The 19669-nt window shown below is 38.6% G+C and overlaps 1 protein-coding gene across 1 annotated transcript in view; it reads left to right on the top strand.

Annotated features, from left to right (window-relative positions):
• LOC108784954 (docking protein 6) overlaps positions 1 to 19669 on the top strand; it is a 322423-nt gene that overhangs the window by 231805 nt on the left and 70949 nt on the right. The window contains exon 7 of the mRNA XM_018553907.1: positions 15049 to 15166. Coding sequence (XP_018409409.1) covers positions 15049 to 15166 — 118 coding nt within the window. The remainder of the gene's footprint in view (positions 1 to 15048; positions 15167 to 19669) is intronic.

Genomic DNA, 19669 nt, shown 5'->3' with positions numbered 1-19669 from the left:
TATATATATATATACAGTAAATACACACACACATCTACTGTATATGTAAATGAACAGAAGTGAATAATAGTCTGCTCTTCTTGATTTTTAACACACAATTAAATCTTCCCTTATTACTATAAATAAATTCAGATCAAGTATCACAAAGTAACTTCACAAAACAGTATTTAGACTTTTGAATGAAAGTGGATTAGTTTGCAAAGGGTTTGGATTACCATATGGATTAAATAGCAAAAGGTTAAGAATAATGTCATTGCACAGCTACACTACCTATCTCCTGTTTTCAAATAAATTCATGATATAGTTAGCCACACTACATAAGAACAAACATAACAAAAGCCTGCAAATGTGTAGGAAATATTTTCACACCGTGAGTCGTGATTTTAATTAATTGAAAAGATTTATCCATGAATCTCCTGCTGATTATTCATGAGTGTCCTATTATTTATGAAACACAATACAATTGGATTAGCGTTAATCCTTACCAGAATTAAATAAAAAGCATGTTTTCTTCTATTGCATTAATTGAAAAAATATTGCTTTGCACATTGAAATATTTAACACTGCAAATGAATGCTCATAAAAACAGATAGTGCCAGCTCTAGCCTGACTGCTAAGCTGTTTATTCTTTCCATTTTTATTAGGCTTGTGGGTGAAATACTTAATCAGAAGCCCTACACCAATGTACAAATACTGATCATGATACATTTTGCCTGTGTAGGACAGGTTGCACTTTTCCAAAGGTAAAGCAAATCCCTTGTGACTTGTAAAGTCACCGGGAGTCTGTTTAAACAGCCCCGATGCTGGCGACGTACACTGTACGTCGTCAGTCACGAAGGGGTTAAATAGAAACAAAATGTTCAGACCTCTTGTGCCAGTGGTACTCAAACCCACACAATTCTTGCCACACATATATAAAAATTGTCACAATTTTATTGTACTTCATAAGTAAAACAAAATATGTCAAACATGAAATAAATCCCCCATCCTAAAAACCTTTAAAAGTATCCCCAGCATGCCTGTGGAGCCACTACTGTATATACCATCAAATACCTACTAATATTTCCAGGATACTATATATCCTGGTGCTGAAACAACTGATGTGTATGCCAATTTGGATTCCAGAGCATATTGCAGAAGTAAAGGAGTTGTAAATCCAGGAAACAGTCAACTACATCCCTTGGGCATAGTGTGCATGTGACTCAAAAATAGCTCCATATAGATGACTGTGTTTAACATATAGCAATGCCCTTCAATGCTTTGGTTTCCACCACATTTGTGAATTAAAAGTCCAGTGCCGCATGCAATTCCTGAATTCAGTTGTAAACAATGCATGTAGACCAACATGTGTATTTTGATCATATATAGACTTCCAGTGAGTTCTTAATATTGTAATCAATAGGGCACAGTCCCTTCTATACATTCACATACCACATTGAATACAATATTAAGGTGAGGGTATTTGGTAGGAGACACAGTTGAGATCTCCTTGCCTATTTACGTAGAACGTGCATATATTGTACAAATAATGACCAGTATCCTGGCTATTTAACCCACGGTTCTGTCATAGCTAGACAAATAATGTAAGTCCTAGCCTGTCTGCTAGACTGTTTATTATCTCAGTCTTTTTCTTAGGTTTTTAGTCTTTGAACACACAGACTACTACTGTCTCAAAACTCACTCACTGTAGCTCAGTGGAAGTAAAGGGGTTGATTTACTAAAGGCAAATAGGCTGTTCACTTTGCAAGAGAATTTGCACTTTGCAGGGAAGTTTCCCTTAGTAAATGTGGTGAAATCTATTTTTTAAAAGAATACCCAGTCATGTGCCAGGGAAAAAACATTAATTTTGCTTTCACACAGCTTGGTTATGGAAGTCAGTAGAGCTTCACCATATTTGCCATTAGTAAATTAACCCTATATACAGGTCTTGTTACTCAGGAGTCAGGCTGGGAGACAGTAGAGTCAAAACCATACCCATAGAAAAACCTCCAGAAAAACTTAACTTGTACAAAGATTTAGATGAGCCAAGAAGGATCTACTGGAAAGTAGATAGCAGTTCCTTCTTAATATTATAGGAGAGGTTCCTACAGTTCCCCCCTAATCAATAATCATGAAAAGGATAAAGATTGAGCCACCTCAGCATTGCCATTCATTTACTGTTTAGAATTAGTAGGGACCATAAACTATAAAGGAATCCAGGCCTGCAACATGCAGAGTAATGCAAACAGGTTTCCCATGAAACCTAATGTTTTAATTTGTGAACAGGAACTCATGCCAAGGGTAAAATAAGGGTAACCATGCCAGGATACTAGAAGCCCACCAACAAAAGCAACCCTATTGCACCAAGAGGCCGCAGAGAACAATACACAACCAGACAAGACACTGATTCAAGAGTTACCTGCATTTTACTGGTGCCTCAGGTGCCTGTCACCCCTGGAGCTGCTGTCCGCCCTATGAACATAACATGGAACACAATGAAAGAGAGCTTCAAAAAGGTTTTCGTTTTTCTGGGGTGCAAAAATGGACAAGATTCTCCCCTATCAACAAGGGTAAGGGAAAAGAGGGTAGGTGGAGTACTGCAGATGAAAGCTTTGGGCTGAGCCTTCTTCAATCAACCTCCAAGCGATGTCTCCCCTCCAGAAAGGGAAAATGCAAAAATGGACCAATTCTTTAAAAGGACTTTCTTTCAAAATTTGTGGTTATGCTTTTTCTGAGGTGTAAGTCTCTCGTGGAAGTCAATTTGAGAAAATAAATGTTTGTATTATATACAGTGCTTTAGAAAACTCCAGCTAGGGTTAACCTCTACTTCAAGCCATTGGATCGGCATGTCATCTGGGCAGCTAACATTTTCTAAAACGGAGGTCAGCAATGGCTGCCTCCGTATTTATGTCAGCATAGGTTTCACGATTTTGCATGTAATTGTATATTAACTTTGTGCTTTTAATTAAAAAGCAATCTGCTTTCTATTCAGTCATACAATACAACATGTTGTTTCATTGCCTTGCATTTGTCTCAAATGAGAGAGAGAGAGAGAGAGGAAAAGGGGACTTTTCCATTTACAATGTATTCCCTTTTGGGTCTTGATAAACATGTTCAATATGTTGATGAAAGCGTTATGTGCTTGTTGGCATTGGGATTACAGCATCTCCTTTTTTGCCAGGCTTTTAAAACATCTGTGAATGTATTAAGCCAGAGCAGTGAACGCAAGCCTTTTGGCAGCAAGGAACTAAACACCGGCATCTGCTGAATATTTTAGTTCCATTCTATCTAATATGTTCTATTAAGTCATGTAAAACAGTGTTCATTTACAGCTCTAAATGTACACTGTGTCTGCCAACTGGTTTAGGACCACACGGAAGTCCATTTGGGTGGCTCATTTCACAACACCTGTAGTATTTTTATTGGGCAGTTGAATAGAGTGAGATTTTTTTAGAAAGGAATTTATTTCAAGGTACACATCTAGAATATTTTGAAAGTGTTACATTAAACATTTTTTTCTCTTTTTTGTGATTCAGACTCATTTGAGGAACAAAACTTGGGCAACCTCCAGTTTTCAAGGAAGTCTGTCTCAATAACCTATACCAGCCTGTAGCTTATAACTGCGGTTATAGCTTAACAATGTTAACATGGGAAGAGAAAAAGGAAACAAATATTTTGTCAGTAAAAAAACATTTTGCAAGGTATTCGTAAACATAATAACTAAAGTCTCTAAAAACTAGCTAAACCACAATATAAGCTTTAAAATGTTAATATATCAAAAGTAGTTTTTAATATGTTTTAAAATCTGCAGCTTTTATTAAAATAATACCTGTTGATCAAAATCCTATTTTAGGCAATCCTTGTTATAGAGTAACAACACTTTGTCACTTTGGGGTAACGATAAGTCTCCCAATTGTGCCCTACATTATCATGCTATCACGCGGGCTTCTGACAAAGACTACAAGTGGCCATTTCAATCCATATTATGCAGGCATGGTTCACTGTTGTCACCATCAAGTGACCCCACCTGGGTAATGCCATCCAACATAAAGATAGTGAATGGCTTCAGGAGATGACAAAGGAAAAAGTGAAAACAAGTGTTTTATTTAGCATATTAACCATTTCTGATAAACATTGCTTTAGCAAACTAAATGTCGCTCAGGGTTTATACCTACTTTAATATATCTAATGTATAGTTACTGTAGCATCAACCTCAATATCAATATTAGCTATAAATTCTATGATCCTCTCAGGACAAAAATTTTAACACAAACTAATTGAAAAAGAAATAAAGCTTTTTTTAAAATGCATTTAGTTTATGTCAAGCTCAGTTCATGTTACTCATTACAGGTAATCCCCGTCACATATACACACATACACACACACACACACACACACACACACACACACACACACACACACATAAATGTTTACAGAAGTAGGTGAGTTAAAGAAAGTGTCAGACATTTTAAGTGATGGCTATAAACATAAGCAGCAGAAATGTGTCCAGTTGCTATGAGTAAAATAAACTCCTTGCCAGTATACAAAGAAACTAGAGAAAAGTTGGCCCTAACATACTAATAGAAAGGCTTTCTTTGTGTCCAAATACACTGGTACTGTATACAGTCACCTCCCATCACTGGTCCTGTGCCCTGGGAGCCACTGTGATAGTTGACCAACTTGCTGCTGCCACTTATAAACACAGAAGCAAGCAGAGGAAGTCTTCCACTGCTCACTTCCTTTGCTGTGCTATGCATCAGATGATGTTATCAGAGAGATAAAGCAAGTAGTAGGAGACTTCCTTTGCCAGCTTCTGTGTTTACAAGTGGCACCAGCACTTATAGATACAAACTAAAGTGCCACAATTACTCAGCTTACTCTACTGTTGATTTAATGCACTTAAGCACAGTTTACTAAAGGACTTCAGTAATCACACAATTCTTTTTCTCTTTTCTGCTTTCACTGACAGAAAAACACAGAAACACACCTCACTCTTCTTCTTCCTTGCCCTGACCTGTGTACAAGTATGGGAGAGGGAGAACACTTCAATTTCGTCTTCTACTGCTGCTCAACTCATGGCTCTCAGGGGATCTGCTGTTGGCTGGATGGACTCCAACTAGGAGCCTTTAGTAATGGATCACAAAACTCGTGTCCAAGCATTCTACATACTTATATAACAGTGAATTAAGTGATACCATTAGGTCTCATTCAGATGGGCAGATAGGATAGAAAATGCCGCATCTGGACACAGCAGCACTCTTTTCCATGGCTGTATTTAGACTGAACAATTAGTTGTGTCCAGTTTGTATGCAGCCAAAAAAAGCTGGCCCTGGATGCAAACTGCCTAGGACCGTCAGAGGCCCTAGTTACAAGTAACTGTTTGTACGAGCAGTTACATGCAAACAGCGGTGGTGTACGCCACTGATTTGTACAGGGTACAAATCTGTATATAGTCTCAGCTGTACTCACACACAAGAGTGAATGGAGCCTAGGTTTCTCCACCAGCAGTAAATGCTGATTCCTACCACCAGTGAAGCTATGTCTGATTGAGGCTTTAGTTCTTTATTGCCAGTGAATGAAGGAGGACTGTGTGTTTTAGAGGGGAAATTATGTTTATAGGATGTCATTGAATATTTTAAAGCATTCCTCTGTTCACTAGGCATCCACAGTGAGGATAATAGCCACGGAAAGTCACAACGACTTATGCTTCTGGTTAATTGCAGTGACCTTAAATTGTCAATAATTGTTTCAATTAAAGCTGTATTACACTCTCAAACTTTTTTCTATAATGAATCCAGATCAAACAAATATACATTGCCCAACAAGGTATTTCTTTGTATTTTTTCCCAAGCACTTACAGTCATCATATTTCCAAATAGTTGGCTCCAACTCCCTCAGCTCAGCTTCCCTGAACTGCCTGTAGAGTACAAAATTACAAGGGACAGAGCAGGCTGCAGCTGCTGTCCATCTACTAGCTTGGAGCGGGGGAGGGGAGAGCAGGGGGAGGAAGGAGGAGAGGGAAGCAGGGGTTGTGGAGATGACAGAGAAGGGTGTTGCCTGGGGGAGGGGAAGGCGAGTGCCTGCCTGCATCTATTCTCTGATATAAAAGTCCTATTAATGGCTTCTCCTGCTGTACCTCTGTGTTTGTGGAGATATGCACAGCTTACTAACACACACAAGAGTGGCTCCATAGGACCCTGTAATGGAAAGGAGACACCCTAAAACAGGATATCAGGGCCAGTGCTCAGGAAACCAGCTGATTCTGTGGGAAGCTAAAACATTTAAACATCAAGAAGCAATGTCCGTTATAAGTGATTTAATCAGCATTTGGAAATACCATAGCTTAAAAACCTTTTGACTTTAATATCATTTGAAAGCATATTTAAAATGTATTCAAAGATTAATTATTTGAATATTATGAGCATTGCTTCCACTTATCTGACCATTCCTGAATTGCAGTTTGCAATAAGGAGCATCTCAAACATGCAGAGACACTGATGATTGCAAAGGAAGATTTTCCATCTCGTTAGAAAACCTATGTGTATGGCTATTTTTAGATTAAGTACCAATGCTTTACTTCTTCATCCATAAGAATAAAGATTTTATAATGCCACATGTATGCCACTGTTAGTGTCATGCCAGAAATACAGCAGCTCTTCAGCCCAGGTTTACACTTATGCATTTGGTAATGTGTAATAGTAATACATGCATTAATGCATTGCGATGCAATTTATTCACCCCCAAAGCCGTAAAGTAATGTACCTGTCTTGAAGCCCACTGCCTTAAAGTAACAGGATACCACTAGCAGGATAGAAGTCAAAGCAAACATCCTTTATTGATGCATATTGTCATATAGATGGCAACGTTTCAGGGCAGTGCAGGGTCCTTTCATCAGGCTCAGTATGATACATCAGGCTCAGTATTATGGACACAATATGTGTCCATAAAGGACTTTGCTTTGACTTATATCTGGTGTTTCTGGTGTCATCCTGTCACTTCATAAATTTATGCGGCACCATCCACAATCATTTCAGCACCCAACTTATAGGGGTTTCCCAGTAAGGGGTGCTGTGTTATATTTCTTGGGCTGCCTTAAAATGACACTAAACTCAGGAGTTAAACCTTAAAAAGCATTAAGTTAACTATTAACAAAAATGTAGCTTATTTGTGTATCACTCGGCTGTAGAACCTCAAATTATCTCTGAATTTATGCTGACACTGTCCTTCCTTCTGGAAGGTGGCTACTATTGTTCCCCATGGTCCATGTGTGTGTTGTAAAGTAGACACCACTCCAAGCTAGCTTCCGTGATAGGTTACAATCTTCCATTTAATTTACGCATTTGTATTGAGATTATAGTTTATCATTGTAGGGAGCTGAGGATCTACAGCTGAGTGATACACAAATATAGTATTGTTAATAGTTAAGGTACTTGTATGTTTTTTTTAAGGTTTAACTCCTGAGTTTAGTGTCACTTTAATGCATGACATGTTAACAAAGAACCTCATGCACATTCAAATTAATGTCTTAATGCACTGAACAGGTATGAAGTGCCCCTTGATGGGTAGATATCTCTCTCACAATTTTAGGGTTCTCTTTTCTCTGTAAGGGTAAGGGGGGCTGCTGGGAGTTGTGGAGATGACAGAGAAGGGCGTCGCCTGGGGGAGGGGAAGGTGAGTGCCTGCCTGCATCTATTCTCTGAAATAAAAGTCCTATTAATGTAGAAGAATTATTCTGATGTAGAGTAAAATTACTGGGGTCAAATTTGGTTAGGCCAAAAAGAGGGAGCACACCCTGACTTTGTCCTGAATACATTTTTGAAATCACTATTCCCAGACAATAATTTTCTGTGCTGATATCGACACCCGCCCAGGCTCAAGGTTACAGCTTTTGAGTTTGATGCACAAATAACACCTGTAAGCCGTAATGTGCTAACATTTAGACATTTGCCTGCATACCCTGTGAGGTCACTAAATGATAAGCAATCAAGCAATTCACAGCTACGCAGCAATCCATCAATGTTGTAGGCAGTCATTTGTCAATAGATCACTAGTAATTTTCATACATGCGCTCCATTCTTTCAGCCTATAAAATTGAAAAGCTGTATGATGAACTAAAACTGTAATCAAAAAGGATGCGGCACTCTGGATATAAAGCAAAATGCATACAGTTTACAGTGAGCTATGTTTCGTGCTGTCTACAGGCAATGTTTAGTGCTTGTTTCATACTAAAATCATCAATAATGTTCACAGTTCAGTTAGCTGCCTCTAGCACAGGTGCTGCTGTATTCTCTTTGAAATGTTTATGATGAATAAACTGCAATCTACCTTATCCATGTTGCAAGGTCAATAGTTGCTATGGGCACCAGGTTCTGTGGAGCTGCTGGCTACATGCACACATATATACTGTAGTGACGTAAGTACATTGCAAATGGATAGAAAAGGCACAGCAAAACTTGTTCGGTTAAATGTAGTGAAAGTGACATTAAACTGAGGAGCTAGATTAAAAAAAAAAAAACATCTAAATACCTTAACTATTAACAACAATGTAGCTTATTTGTGTATCACTCAGTTGTAGATCTTCAAATCATCTCTGAATTCATGCTGATCGTGTCCTTCATTCGTGTGGGTGGCTAGTTTTGTTCCCCACAATCCCTGTAAGTGTTGTAAAGTAGTTACCGTAATAGACTACAATCTCAATACAAATTAGTAAACTAAATGTGACATTGTAGTCCATCACTGGAGTGAGCTTGGAGCGGTAGCTACTTTACAACACACACAGGGACCATGGGGAACAAAAGTAGCCACCCTCCAGAAGGAAGGACAGTGTCAGCAGCAATTCCGAGATGATTTGAGGATCTACAGCTGAGTGATACAAAAATAAGATACATTTCTATTAAATGCATTTTTAATGTGTCACTTTAAACATGGCAATGTCCTGCTAAAAGCCTTTACTTAAATACTAATTTTCATGGTCTACTCTATTTTAATGTGTACTTTGTACTGCCATGGCAACATTTTCCTTCCTCTTCTTCCCTTCTTCACCTCCAAGAGTTAAACTGTGTTGTAAAATGGGTGACGCAACACATAGTGCACCTACTTACAGAGGTGTTCACTAAAGCGTGAAGAGTTTGGAGAAGGCAGGAGAAGTGAACATTCTAGGATAACATAGCTGAACCGGAAAGTGAGCTAAACAGCAAAATGTTCCAAATCAGCAATGTTGGCCTAGATTGTTCACTTCTCCTGCCTTCTCCAAACTCTTTATCCTTTAGTGAATAGCCTTGTTGGGTTAATTATTGTGTTCTATGCATGGCTAAAGTTGCATTTAACATAAAAAAAATCAACTACAAGAATTGTACAGTAGATAACTGTGTAGAAGCTTGTTTTAATAATTATTTGTGGCTCATAGTCTATTATCAATCAAATGAAGCAGGGAGGCTGTTAAAAAGGACAGTCTAGAGACTATTAACAATGTACTGTAGAAATTATTAGAACTGGTTTCCATTTATGTTTTGTTACTTACCTGAAAAACAGTAAAAGACCTAAACATTCATAGCTTGCCATAAATGAACAGAATATTCCCTTGGAATGAATAATATATATAGAAAATGAACTGTGCCAATAAGCAAGCTAACAGCTACAAGGCACTAGAATGGATACCCACTGTGAGTGTGTATACGTGAAAAATAGCACATTTAGTTATTTATTCCCTTGGAATTAATAACGAATAAGGACAGGTAACAGAGGGATGGGGGTGGACCTGTTGGAGCACAGGAACTCAAATTGGTGTAACTTTATTTGATAAACCACCAACTCAAAACACAGGTCATCCACCTCCATATGTATGCAGTCATGACTTGAGGGGGTGGGGGAGATATATTTAAACAAAGCCAAGCTTCTTATCCTATAATTGTTTAATATAAAATAGTTTTTATTACGGGAAATATTCCAGCTTCATTTATGTAGCTTGACTGCTCACCATTAACATTTTCAATGAAACAATTCCAGCTCATAGTGAGCATTTATTAATAATTTAGGATAGACAATAAAACAAATACAAGCTCCAGATATTTTTTTTGTGTTTATATAACACAAAACCTATTATCCACATTGAATTTCTTGAGTATATCCTAAATAAGTTAAAGGGACTATGTCACACAATAAAAAACTGTGTGTTTAAGCCTCGCTAAAGCAGTCATGGGCATAAGAAAGCTATGTTTAAATTCCCCTTAAACACAGCCAAGTTATCCTGCTGAATATATTTCTCAACATCATACATTATTTAACCTGCTTTTTTTTGTATTGCAATGCAATACAATACAACATCTTATTATGTATTATTAGTGGCATCATTTTTTTGTCATGAGTGTCAAGCTGTTACTATGGGCAGAGTGGTGTATATAGTTATGATGTTGGCAAGCCATGTCATACTGAATATGCTGATATGGTTTACTGCAGCTGGCTTTGTCAGAAGTGCCTTAAAATGTATGCTACGGGGGGACTCCAATGTGAAGGGGGCTTCTGATGTGTAGAGGGGGGCTTCTGATGTGTAGAGGGGGACTTCTGATGTGAATCAGGCTCCTGAAGTGGAGGTGGGGTTTCTGATGTCTTTTTTGGGGTTTTTTCTTGCCTTTAGGTTTTTACATTTACGTTTCTTACATTTTAGACTGGATTGTGCATACTTTTAAAAGGTGCCATGACTAAAAAAAGGTTGAGAAACACTGGCTAACACAACACAAAAACATTTTGCTATATTGATTACGGACTTAGTACACTGTGGTGTAATTATACTAATGTTTTGCAAAAAATTAGGGAAATAAACCTTTACTAGATTCCCTCTGCTCTGTATAGGCAAAATACTGAAGAACAAATTCTGGCGTGCATCACAAAATGCACAAGTTTTTTTTTTTGGTACACATTTTGCATTATGTAGAGGCTGTAGCTATTTGATACATTTAAAGGCCTATCTAGTAGCAAATGAGCAAATGACAGAAGGAACCAGTCAAGCCTAAATTAAATTCTGGCTATCCATTAACCCACTCATGTGCCACTTACTATTTCTGGGGGCAGTGAAGTCATATCTATTGATTGAGTGTACCAGGGAACTGTTGTGCAATAGCCTGCTTCTGTTAGAGCCTAATCACGCAGGTGTTTTGCTTTGTGGCAGTCTTTTTATTATTCAAGTTGTTTCCCCCTGCATTAATATCGCAGTTGAGAAATCCTGAAAAATTTAAGCATATTCTCATTATTATTTGTTATGTTTGAATTATCTTTTGTACCATATGTTATTGTGCTTCAAAATGAGAATTAGAAAGGTCTTCTGCAATTTATAAGATAATTAGCAATTTAATGCTTGGTTTCAGTTTGTGTTTTGTTTCCTGAGAACTTCTTGCTTTCTGAAATATTTACCTAATTAGTGCAATACTACTGTCTGCATGTAGAATAGTTAGAACAGCTTGCTGTCCAAGTGTTACTTCCACAAACCAACAGGAACTGAGCATGTTACTAGAGCACAACATGACATATCAAAATGAATGTTGACATTTATTTTCTCTACATTGTTCTCACATGTCTGTTGTCTTGTGGTCTGAAAAAAAACCTGCATTCTGCTGATCTATGAAAAACAGTGGACAACAACCATGAAGCAAATCACAAACGGAAACACTGCATAATAAATAAAGAATAAAATAGATTTAAATTGAATAAGATATATGTTTCCAGAAATTAAAGGTCAAATATTTCCTTGTTTTATTAAATTAGATACTTTATTATATACAATAGGCATCTTTATTCTGGAAAAAAAGGAATATGTACTATAGTTCCTAGTTCCTACTTCTCTATTGAAGACAATATATATTAAACAGAAGATGGTCAAATCTAGCATTACTTCTCTACATTTTAAACCCATAAGAATTCTAGTCAATCAATTTAAATAATCCATACCAAGTCTGAATAAATAACTAGTTAGAATGTTTCAGACCTGATTATCTTCCGATACTCAGCTAGTATAGAGGATTCAAAAGATCATCTCATCTGATCAATACCAATTCAGATAAAAAAAGCAGCTGAGGTGGAAGATAGTAGTGCAGGATGACTGAAATTGCTTGCGGGTTATCGCTTGTTATCTTTATTATATTATATATAATATATTACGGGTACTCCTAGAATGAGATCCTAATAGGTTGGACTTGATGGACTAATGTCTTTATTCAACCTCAAATACTATGTAACTATGTAACTATACTGTATATGTTCTCTAAAACCTGCAAGACTGCTTTGAGCAACAGTGAGGAGGACACGTCTGGTAATTTGTGGCAGTGTTATCATTGTAACAGCTTGCATAAGAGGGAGTATGTGAGATCAGACAGCACCCTTGACAAAGTCAATACTGACAAAATGCGTCAGAATGCATCCTGGTTATGTAGTAGGGGCAGAGTCTGTGAGAGCTGCAGACAAAATATTTTTGACCGACGGGCTGCATGAACGGGGGAGATGCTTGGAACATTATTTTAAACATTGTTGATGCCTTGTTACATAGTGTTGTAGTGAACACTAAAAAATGTGATACATGTCAAGTTTTTAAACATCAAATAAGTATTTTACACAAGGATGTGCAGTTTGCTTTTCTGATTTTCTATTTGTACCTAATTGGATAGGGGGTACCTAATTGGAGGGGAATTTTTTATTTGTACCTAATTGGATTGGGGGTACCTAATTGGAGGGGAATTTTTTATTTGTACCTAATTGGATTGGGGGTACCTAATTGGAGGGGAATTTTTTATTTGTACCTAATTGCATTGGGGGGTACCTAATTGGAGGGCTAATTGGAGGGGGATTTTTTATTTGTACCTAATTGGAAGGGTGATGCAGTGAAAGGTGGAATGTGCCTATGTGGATGAGTTTGCCACATATTATTCGCCAAGCTATTATACCTTTCAGGAACAGAAAGGTAGAACAATTGGTGAGTGTGTTTTCAGTTTTAGGTGGAGGGTGGTGACAGATGGAATGATATGAAGATGTATTTTCTGAGAAGGACATTTGTTTTGATATATTGAGACATTTTGCATTATAATGTGTTTGTTGTTTTATTTGGCTCTACGTTATATCACTACATGTGGTGTTTTATGTATATAATATATGTATTTATATAGGTGCAACATTGATTCTTTTTGTTTATGTTTTGTAACAAGTGGGTAAGAGCAATTTTGGTTTAGCAGCTGGCAGCGTTTGCGCTTATTGCATTTATTCAGCAAACACGGAAAGGGGGACAATTTATCTTTATAATTTAAGACACCCATTCTATCTTTAAATTGTTCTCTTTAATATTATAACTGGATAGATTACATAGCACACAGCACCAGGCTTCCAACCTGGCATTCTCTGACAGTCACATGTTGTAGATGGAAAATAACCTATGCCTTTTAGTGTGTGATAATATGCAACTGATTAAAAAAACGCAAGGTTGGGGCAGTGTTACCACTTCAGTGTCTGAAGAATTAAAGAACATTTAAGAACATCTGTGCTAAGAGAAATATGTAGGCCTCCTCCTAAAAATACTAGTTACCTAGCTGTCATCCTGATCCGAATGCTTGATGTTATTGATTATATTCATTGGTGTCAAAAACCATAATAATGCGAGGGAAAAACTCTCAAAGTTGGGTACTTAAGTCACTAACCAGTCACCAAGAAGTCACATAAAGTACCAGTTTTTTTTCTTAACTCTTGGCAAATGGCCTGTGTAAGCAAGCTCAGGTTCACTTTAAACCCTTAAGTTTAATGCCTGTCTGCCATCATCGTGTGGTAACCAGTATAATAATTCTAAAGAGCATTCTTGCATCCAAATCCAACCTCTTTTACAAGGAGCTCTAGTTTAAGACATGTAGGTTTATTCACAAAATGGTGAAGAGTTTGGAAAAGACAGGAGAAGTAATCAATCTAGGCCAACATTCTCCAATTCAGCTCACTTTCCAGTTCAGCTATGTTGTCCTAGTTTGTCTACTTCTCCTGCCTTCTCCAAACTCTTCACCCTTTTGTGAATAACCCTCATGGTGTTAATTAGAATCTGTGCTGCAGTGGAGCTAATGATTACTGTTAATGACACCTATAATGTGGTTCATAGCAGCCTGGCCTATATATTTGTTCTTAAACACTTTTCCACCTGTTGTCCCAGTTTTTAAAACTGAGCTTTTCTAAGATTACAAAAAATATACATATTAATTATGTGTAGCACCCTGTAAGCAGGAGTGCTTAGGAATTTTAGTATTGTCCGATTGTAAGCCATCTGATGCTGATTTGTAGTCTATGCTCATCTGGTTTTCCCTATTCAATCAGGTATTGTGTGCACCTGCCTGCTGCTGGGCGTACTCCTGCCATAGAGCAGAGCAACCAATAAGGGATTGTTATGTATGTCTCTCTAGCCAATCACCAGGAGGTTGTTGGCTGGTGGTGCATGCTGGGAGAGGAATACTTGGTGCAGACCATGTGAGGTGCTTTTTTCTCCCCCAGGTCAGTTATGTGGACTGACTGTTAAGGCCTGAAGTCTGGAGACTAGCCATGAGGCCTGAGTCTGGGGCCCAGTGCCTACTACTGATACTAAGGATAAAGATGTCTGATGACTTATTATTCAATTACTGCTTTGCGGGGTGCTTTACACACAGATTGCCCAATCTGATTTAAAGGTCCTGGTCTGTGAATGGCCGCAGTTACTGTGTTCTACTGACTGAAGTAGTCTATACTAGCCTGTATGATCCTGACGCTGACCCTCTCTCCCTGAAGTTCATGAATAAAGTTCATCAGCATCTTATCTACAGCCTGGATCTCGTTTTTATCAGTCACCATACATAGTGGTAAGTGCTATTGGGGCAGCCAGATACTGAAATCCCCTAGACAGGCTTTATGGATGACCCAACTATTCTCTGCGGCTCTTTGGGGGGGTGCACTACATATGTATACATCTTTTGGTTTATTATAATACTGTATAATTCTTATTATAATATTTTATAATGTTTCAAATATACTTTAAAGTCTTGACAAACACTTTACAAATGCTTCCTTTTTCACACTGTCTTTCAGCTTCAGACTAGTACGACTGAACCAATGACACTGTCCAAGTCCATCTCACTTCCCCGGAGTGCCTACTGGCACCATATCACCAGACAAAACAGTGTTGGCGAATTCTACAGTTTACAAGGCAAGTGACTTAAAAATAAAACATTGTGCCTGTTAGTAAGTTTCATGCTGAGCACAATGTATTCAGATTGCTTTTTATCTTTGAGTTGGTTGTGTTACTTTTATTTCAATTTATCGGCTGTCATGATCCTCAGTGGGAACACTGATTTTTCAAATGGGCATTTATTGTTATCATTTTAGCAACTAATGGCAAATCACTGTGTAATCTGCAAAGACAATTTAGATGCGACTTTTTGAACTTTCCAAATACAAATTGCTGCCATCAAAAGTTCAGTGTGCACCATAGTTTTATGCTATGCTCCCTGGTGGGCTCCTTAGATGTTACAAATAGGATATTCTTATTTGCATAAATCATACAAACATGACAATGCTTTAATACAGTACTTCCTTTTAAAATCATTGCTTCTGATGCTGTGCTACTAATTTGACACTAGGGTAAGATCTTTAGTATATTGTTCCATAATGTTTATGCTGGTTACATAGCAATGTTCTCTGATTAAATGGCTGTCTCACAGCTTCGCTTTGAAGAATGCAAATGTACAGTACTTTCTAATAGCTGCATTGAAACATTTTATTCTACTTTATTGTGAGGTTTGTTGGAATACAACATCTGCTGCAAATAATATGGACACACCAGTACATTCCCTTACACATTTTCTGAAAGTGGTATAAAATAAATTCTTCATGGAACCCATCACCTGGTTTCTTTCTTTCATATCCCTATTTGAGTTTAATGGGGATGAACTGCAACACTCTGCAATCCTTAGAGTTGTATATAGATGCTCAAGCTAAACCCAATCAGTGAGTATGAGCTTATAGAAATAGTACTTAAATACTGTATGTTATGTCTGTTTTCACAAAATCATGTGCTAAGAAAACTAGGATACTAGACAAACTAATTCTGCAACAACATTTTACATCTGTGCAAACAAAGTAAAGGCTAAAACTTGGGCAAGTTTAGAAAAAAAGACTTGCACCAGGGTAATTAATTGTCTGTAAAATACAGTGGTTTGTTGACTTTCCCTTTTTAATTATGGTATCGGCTGTATTTAATAAAATCTAGTTTTCATACATTTTTTCCACCTTTAATACACACTCCTCACATGCAAACTCCAGCACTTAACACCTCCATGCACAATACTGTGAGACTCTGTTATTAGATGACGAGTGTCGGTGGGAGGAGGGATAGGGAAGATGGAGTTAACTGTTAACTGCAGAGGCATGATCGTAATCTCTGCAGAACTGGCACAATAAAAGGGGTTGTCGGAAGGATGAGAGCACTTGGATTCAGTGGGTACAACACACTTACAATGTGTCAGGATCCAGATCTGAACCCAGAGCCTCTGCTGTGTCTGGCGGTGAGCCACTCTGAAACCTTGGATAGCTTCTTGCTTGCTCTCATGTGTAATCCTCAGGCAAACCTAGTTTCTGCTGAACTCTGAACTCGTTGCTCCTCCCTTGAACTTCCTATTTTAGCCATTCCTCTGCACTTCTTGCTTGCCAGATTATTGTGCTCCTGCCAATATATTGCTTCCTGCTCCTTCTGTGATACAATCCTCTCATACTGCTATCCATGTACCGACATTTGGCTGCTGATTCACCGACTACTCTCATTGTCTTCTGCTTCATACCTGATACTTTTGGCTACTGACCTCGGCTTGTTCAATTACTATGCTTCTGCCCACTCCTACACTACTACCGTCTGCTTGTGTACTGAACTCGGCCTGTAATACCACGAATTTGCCTGCTGTTTCAGCTACTGGATCCCGGATTGTGACACAATATGGCATGTCTGCAATTGAGAAACATTTCAGAGAGCAGGGTTTACTTTGAGTGTATGCCCTTCAGAATGTTTTTTAATAGCAGGCACTAATTTAGTGTATGGGGGTTATTCACTAAGCTGCTGAAGGCAGCCGTGTGAATAACCGCACTGAAGTGAACTGAGCCGAATGCCGTTCGGATATTCACTTCAGCCCCGTACAGCTGATTTCAACTGTACATCGGCTGACTTCGGCTGGCTTCAGTCATCTTAACATACTCTGCATGTTCGGCTGAGCCGAAGTGAAGAAGCCGTTCAGTCGATCCAACATTCTGAGACCCCATACAGTCACCTCAGATCCTTCGCTGGAGACATTAGGCCGGCAGCCTGGAACAGTGCAGAGTATGTTGCTTCATATTATTCTGCATTGATAAAAAAATACATTGCTGAGATTTGTAGTCCCCTATAGCCGGTTGCCATTCGGCATTGCTGTATCATGTATCGCTGGGATTTGTTGTCCTCTCTAGTTGATGGTATTATTTTGCATTGCTGTATAACGTATTGCTGGGATTTGTAGTCCTCTATAGCTTGTTGTATTCTGCATTGCTGTAAAATGTATGGCTGGGATTTGTAGTCCTCTCTAGCTGGTGGTATTCTACATTGCTTTATAATGTATCACTGGGATTTGTAGTCCTCTATAGCTGGTGGTATTCTGTATTGCTGTATAATGTATTGCTGAGATTTGTAGTCCCTCTTACAATTACAATATAATACTTTGCACAGCACTTTGCAATATAAGGAAGACAGAGTTTGGAGAAGACGGCAGGATTTGGATACTGCTTGGATGTTGGGCAGAAAGGTAATTTCCGAGTCAAGGATGACACCTAGAACCTTGGCATGGGGAGGGATGGATAGCAGTTTTATCAATCTCAGGGGAAAAGTTGGGAGAAGGCGCATGGGTAGGAGGAAATATCATGAGCTCAGTTTTGGACAGATTGAGTTTTAAGAAGTGTTGTGACATCCAGACTGATACATCAGTTAGTAGATTAGTGACACGCAAGGACACTGAGGGGTTGAGTTGTGGAGTAGAAATATATATTTAAATGCAATTGGCATAGAGATGGTATTGGAAGCCATGTGAAGTTATCAACTGACCAAGGAAGGAGGTGTAGATAGAGAAGAGAAGGGGTCCAAGGACAGAGCCTTGGGGAACCCCTACAGAAAGAGAAAGAGGAGGGGATTTGTAGGTGACACTAAAGGAGCGCTTAGATAGGTAGGAGGAGAACCATGAGAGAGTAGAGTCTTGTAGGCTAAGTGAGTGGAGTTTTTTGAGGAGCAGCGGGTGGTCAACAGTATCAAAAGCAGCACAAAGGTCTAATAGCAAGATTAAGGAGTAGTGGCCGTTGTTTTTAGCAGTTTGTAAGTCATTCATGAGTTTTAGGAGGACAGTTTCCGCTGAGTGTGTGAGGCGAAAACTGGACTGTAGGGGGTCCAGAAGGTTGTTATAAGTAAGGTGGCGGCTCAGGATGTTGTATATAAGGCGTTCTAGTAGTTTGGAAGTGAATGGGAGTTAGGAGATAGGTCTGAGATTATTGTGGTTGGTTGGGTCCAGTGAGGGTTTTTTGGGTATTGGGGTGACCAGTGCATGCTTTAGAGGGGAAGGAAAGATGCCAGTAGAGAGGGAAAGATTGTGAAATGTGAGTGTGAGTAAGAGAGTGCAGGATTAGGCAAGAGGGTGGTGAGGGAATAGGGTCCAGGGGGCAGGTGGTGAGGAGGGTGTCAGAGACAATCTTTGTAACCTCCTCTGTGGTAACAGGGTCAAATCAATAAAGTAGTGTGATGATGGTTCTGGTATGTTAATAAGGGAAGGTGACTGGACAGTGGAGACCTGATCCCGAATTGTATCTATTTTGGTTTTCAAAAGAATGGCAATGTCCTGGGCAGTGAGTAAGTTAGTGGGTGGAGGTGGTGGGGGACATAGTAGAGAGTAAAAAGTAGAAAAGAATTGACGTGGTCTGGATGAGAGTGTTAATGAGAGAGACAAAATAAGTCTGTTTGGCAGCACGTAGTGAGGAATTATATTTTCGGAAGGCAGCTTTATATAGGGTGAAGTCTTGCAGAGACCTAGTTTTCTGGCACAATCTCTCAAGAGCGCTGCTATGTCTTTTAAGCTGCAGGTCTTTGCTTCTAGTGTTTTAAAAAAAATAAAGTCTGCATTATTGACCTATGTAAATGAGGGTCACTAAGAATCATACCTTGCTTTCCTTGTGGCTAAGATTCAACCTGATATTTTTATTATTCTAGTTTAATGCTTCTCTGTGTCCCAATGTGAAACAGAGCCAAGACTTTTACTGGATATCAGAAGCAATAAAATGGCCTTTGATCCCAAAAGTCAGACAACGCACCATTATTGCTTTGATGATTCAAATTGTATTATACTGTTATAAATGTGTTACCTTAAAAAGTTCTGCTAAAATAAAAAGGAACCCTCTTTTCTATTTAAATTGACTTTCACATCTACATCAAACATAAATGGAATATACTATATTATTAACCAGTTGCCGTCCGGCACTGCTGCATTAGCGAGTTGCCTTCTCCAGATGGCCTTTTTTTCTGCTCTAGGGTGCCGGCGTGCACGGGCAGAAAAAACCTGTGCAATGCATAGAGCCGTTACCGGCTGTTTAACATATACCCAATCGGCGGCTCTATAGCCAGCCGATCGTGTATATGTGCTGGTGTGTGCCC

This window comes from Nanorana parkeri, unplaced genomic scaffold (assembly GCF_000935625.1).
Source record: "Nanorana parkeri isolate BGI_ZX_2015 unplaced genomic scaffold, ASM93562v1 scaffold134, whole genome shotgun sequence".
In the NCBI taxonomy this organism is placed as follows: domain Eukaryota; kingdom Metazoa; phylum Chordata; class Amphibia; order Anura; family Dicroglossidae; genus Nanorana; species Nanorana parkeri.
Note: the sequence above shows the minus strand (reverse complement) of the source record. Positions and strands in the feature narration are given on the sequence as shown.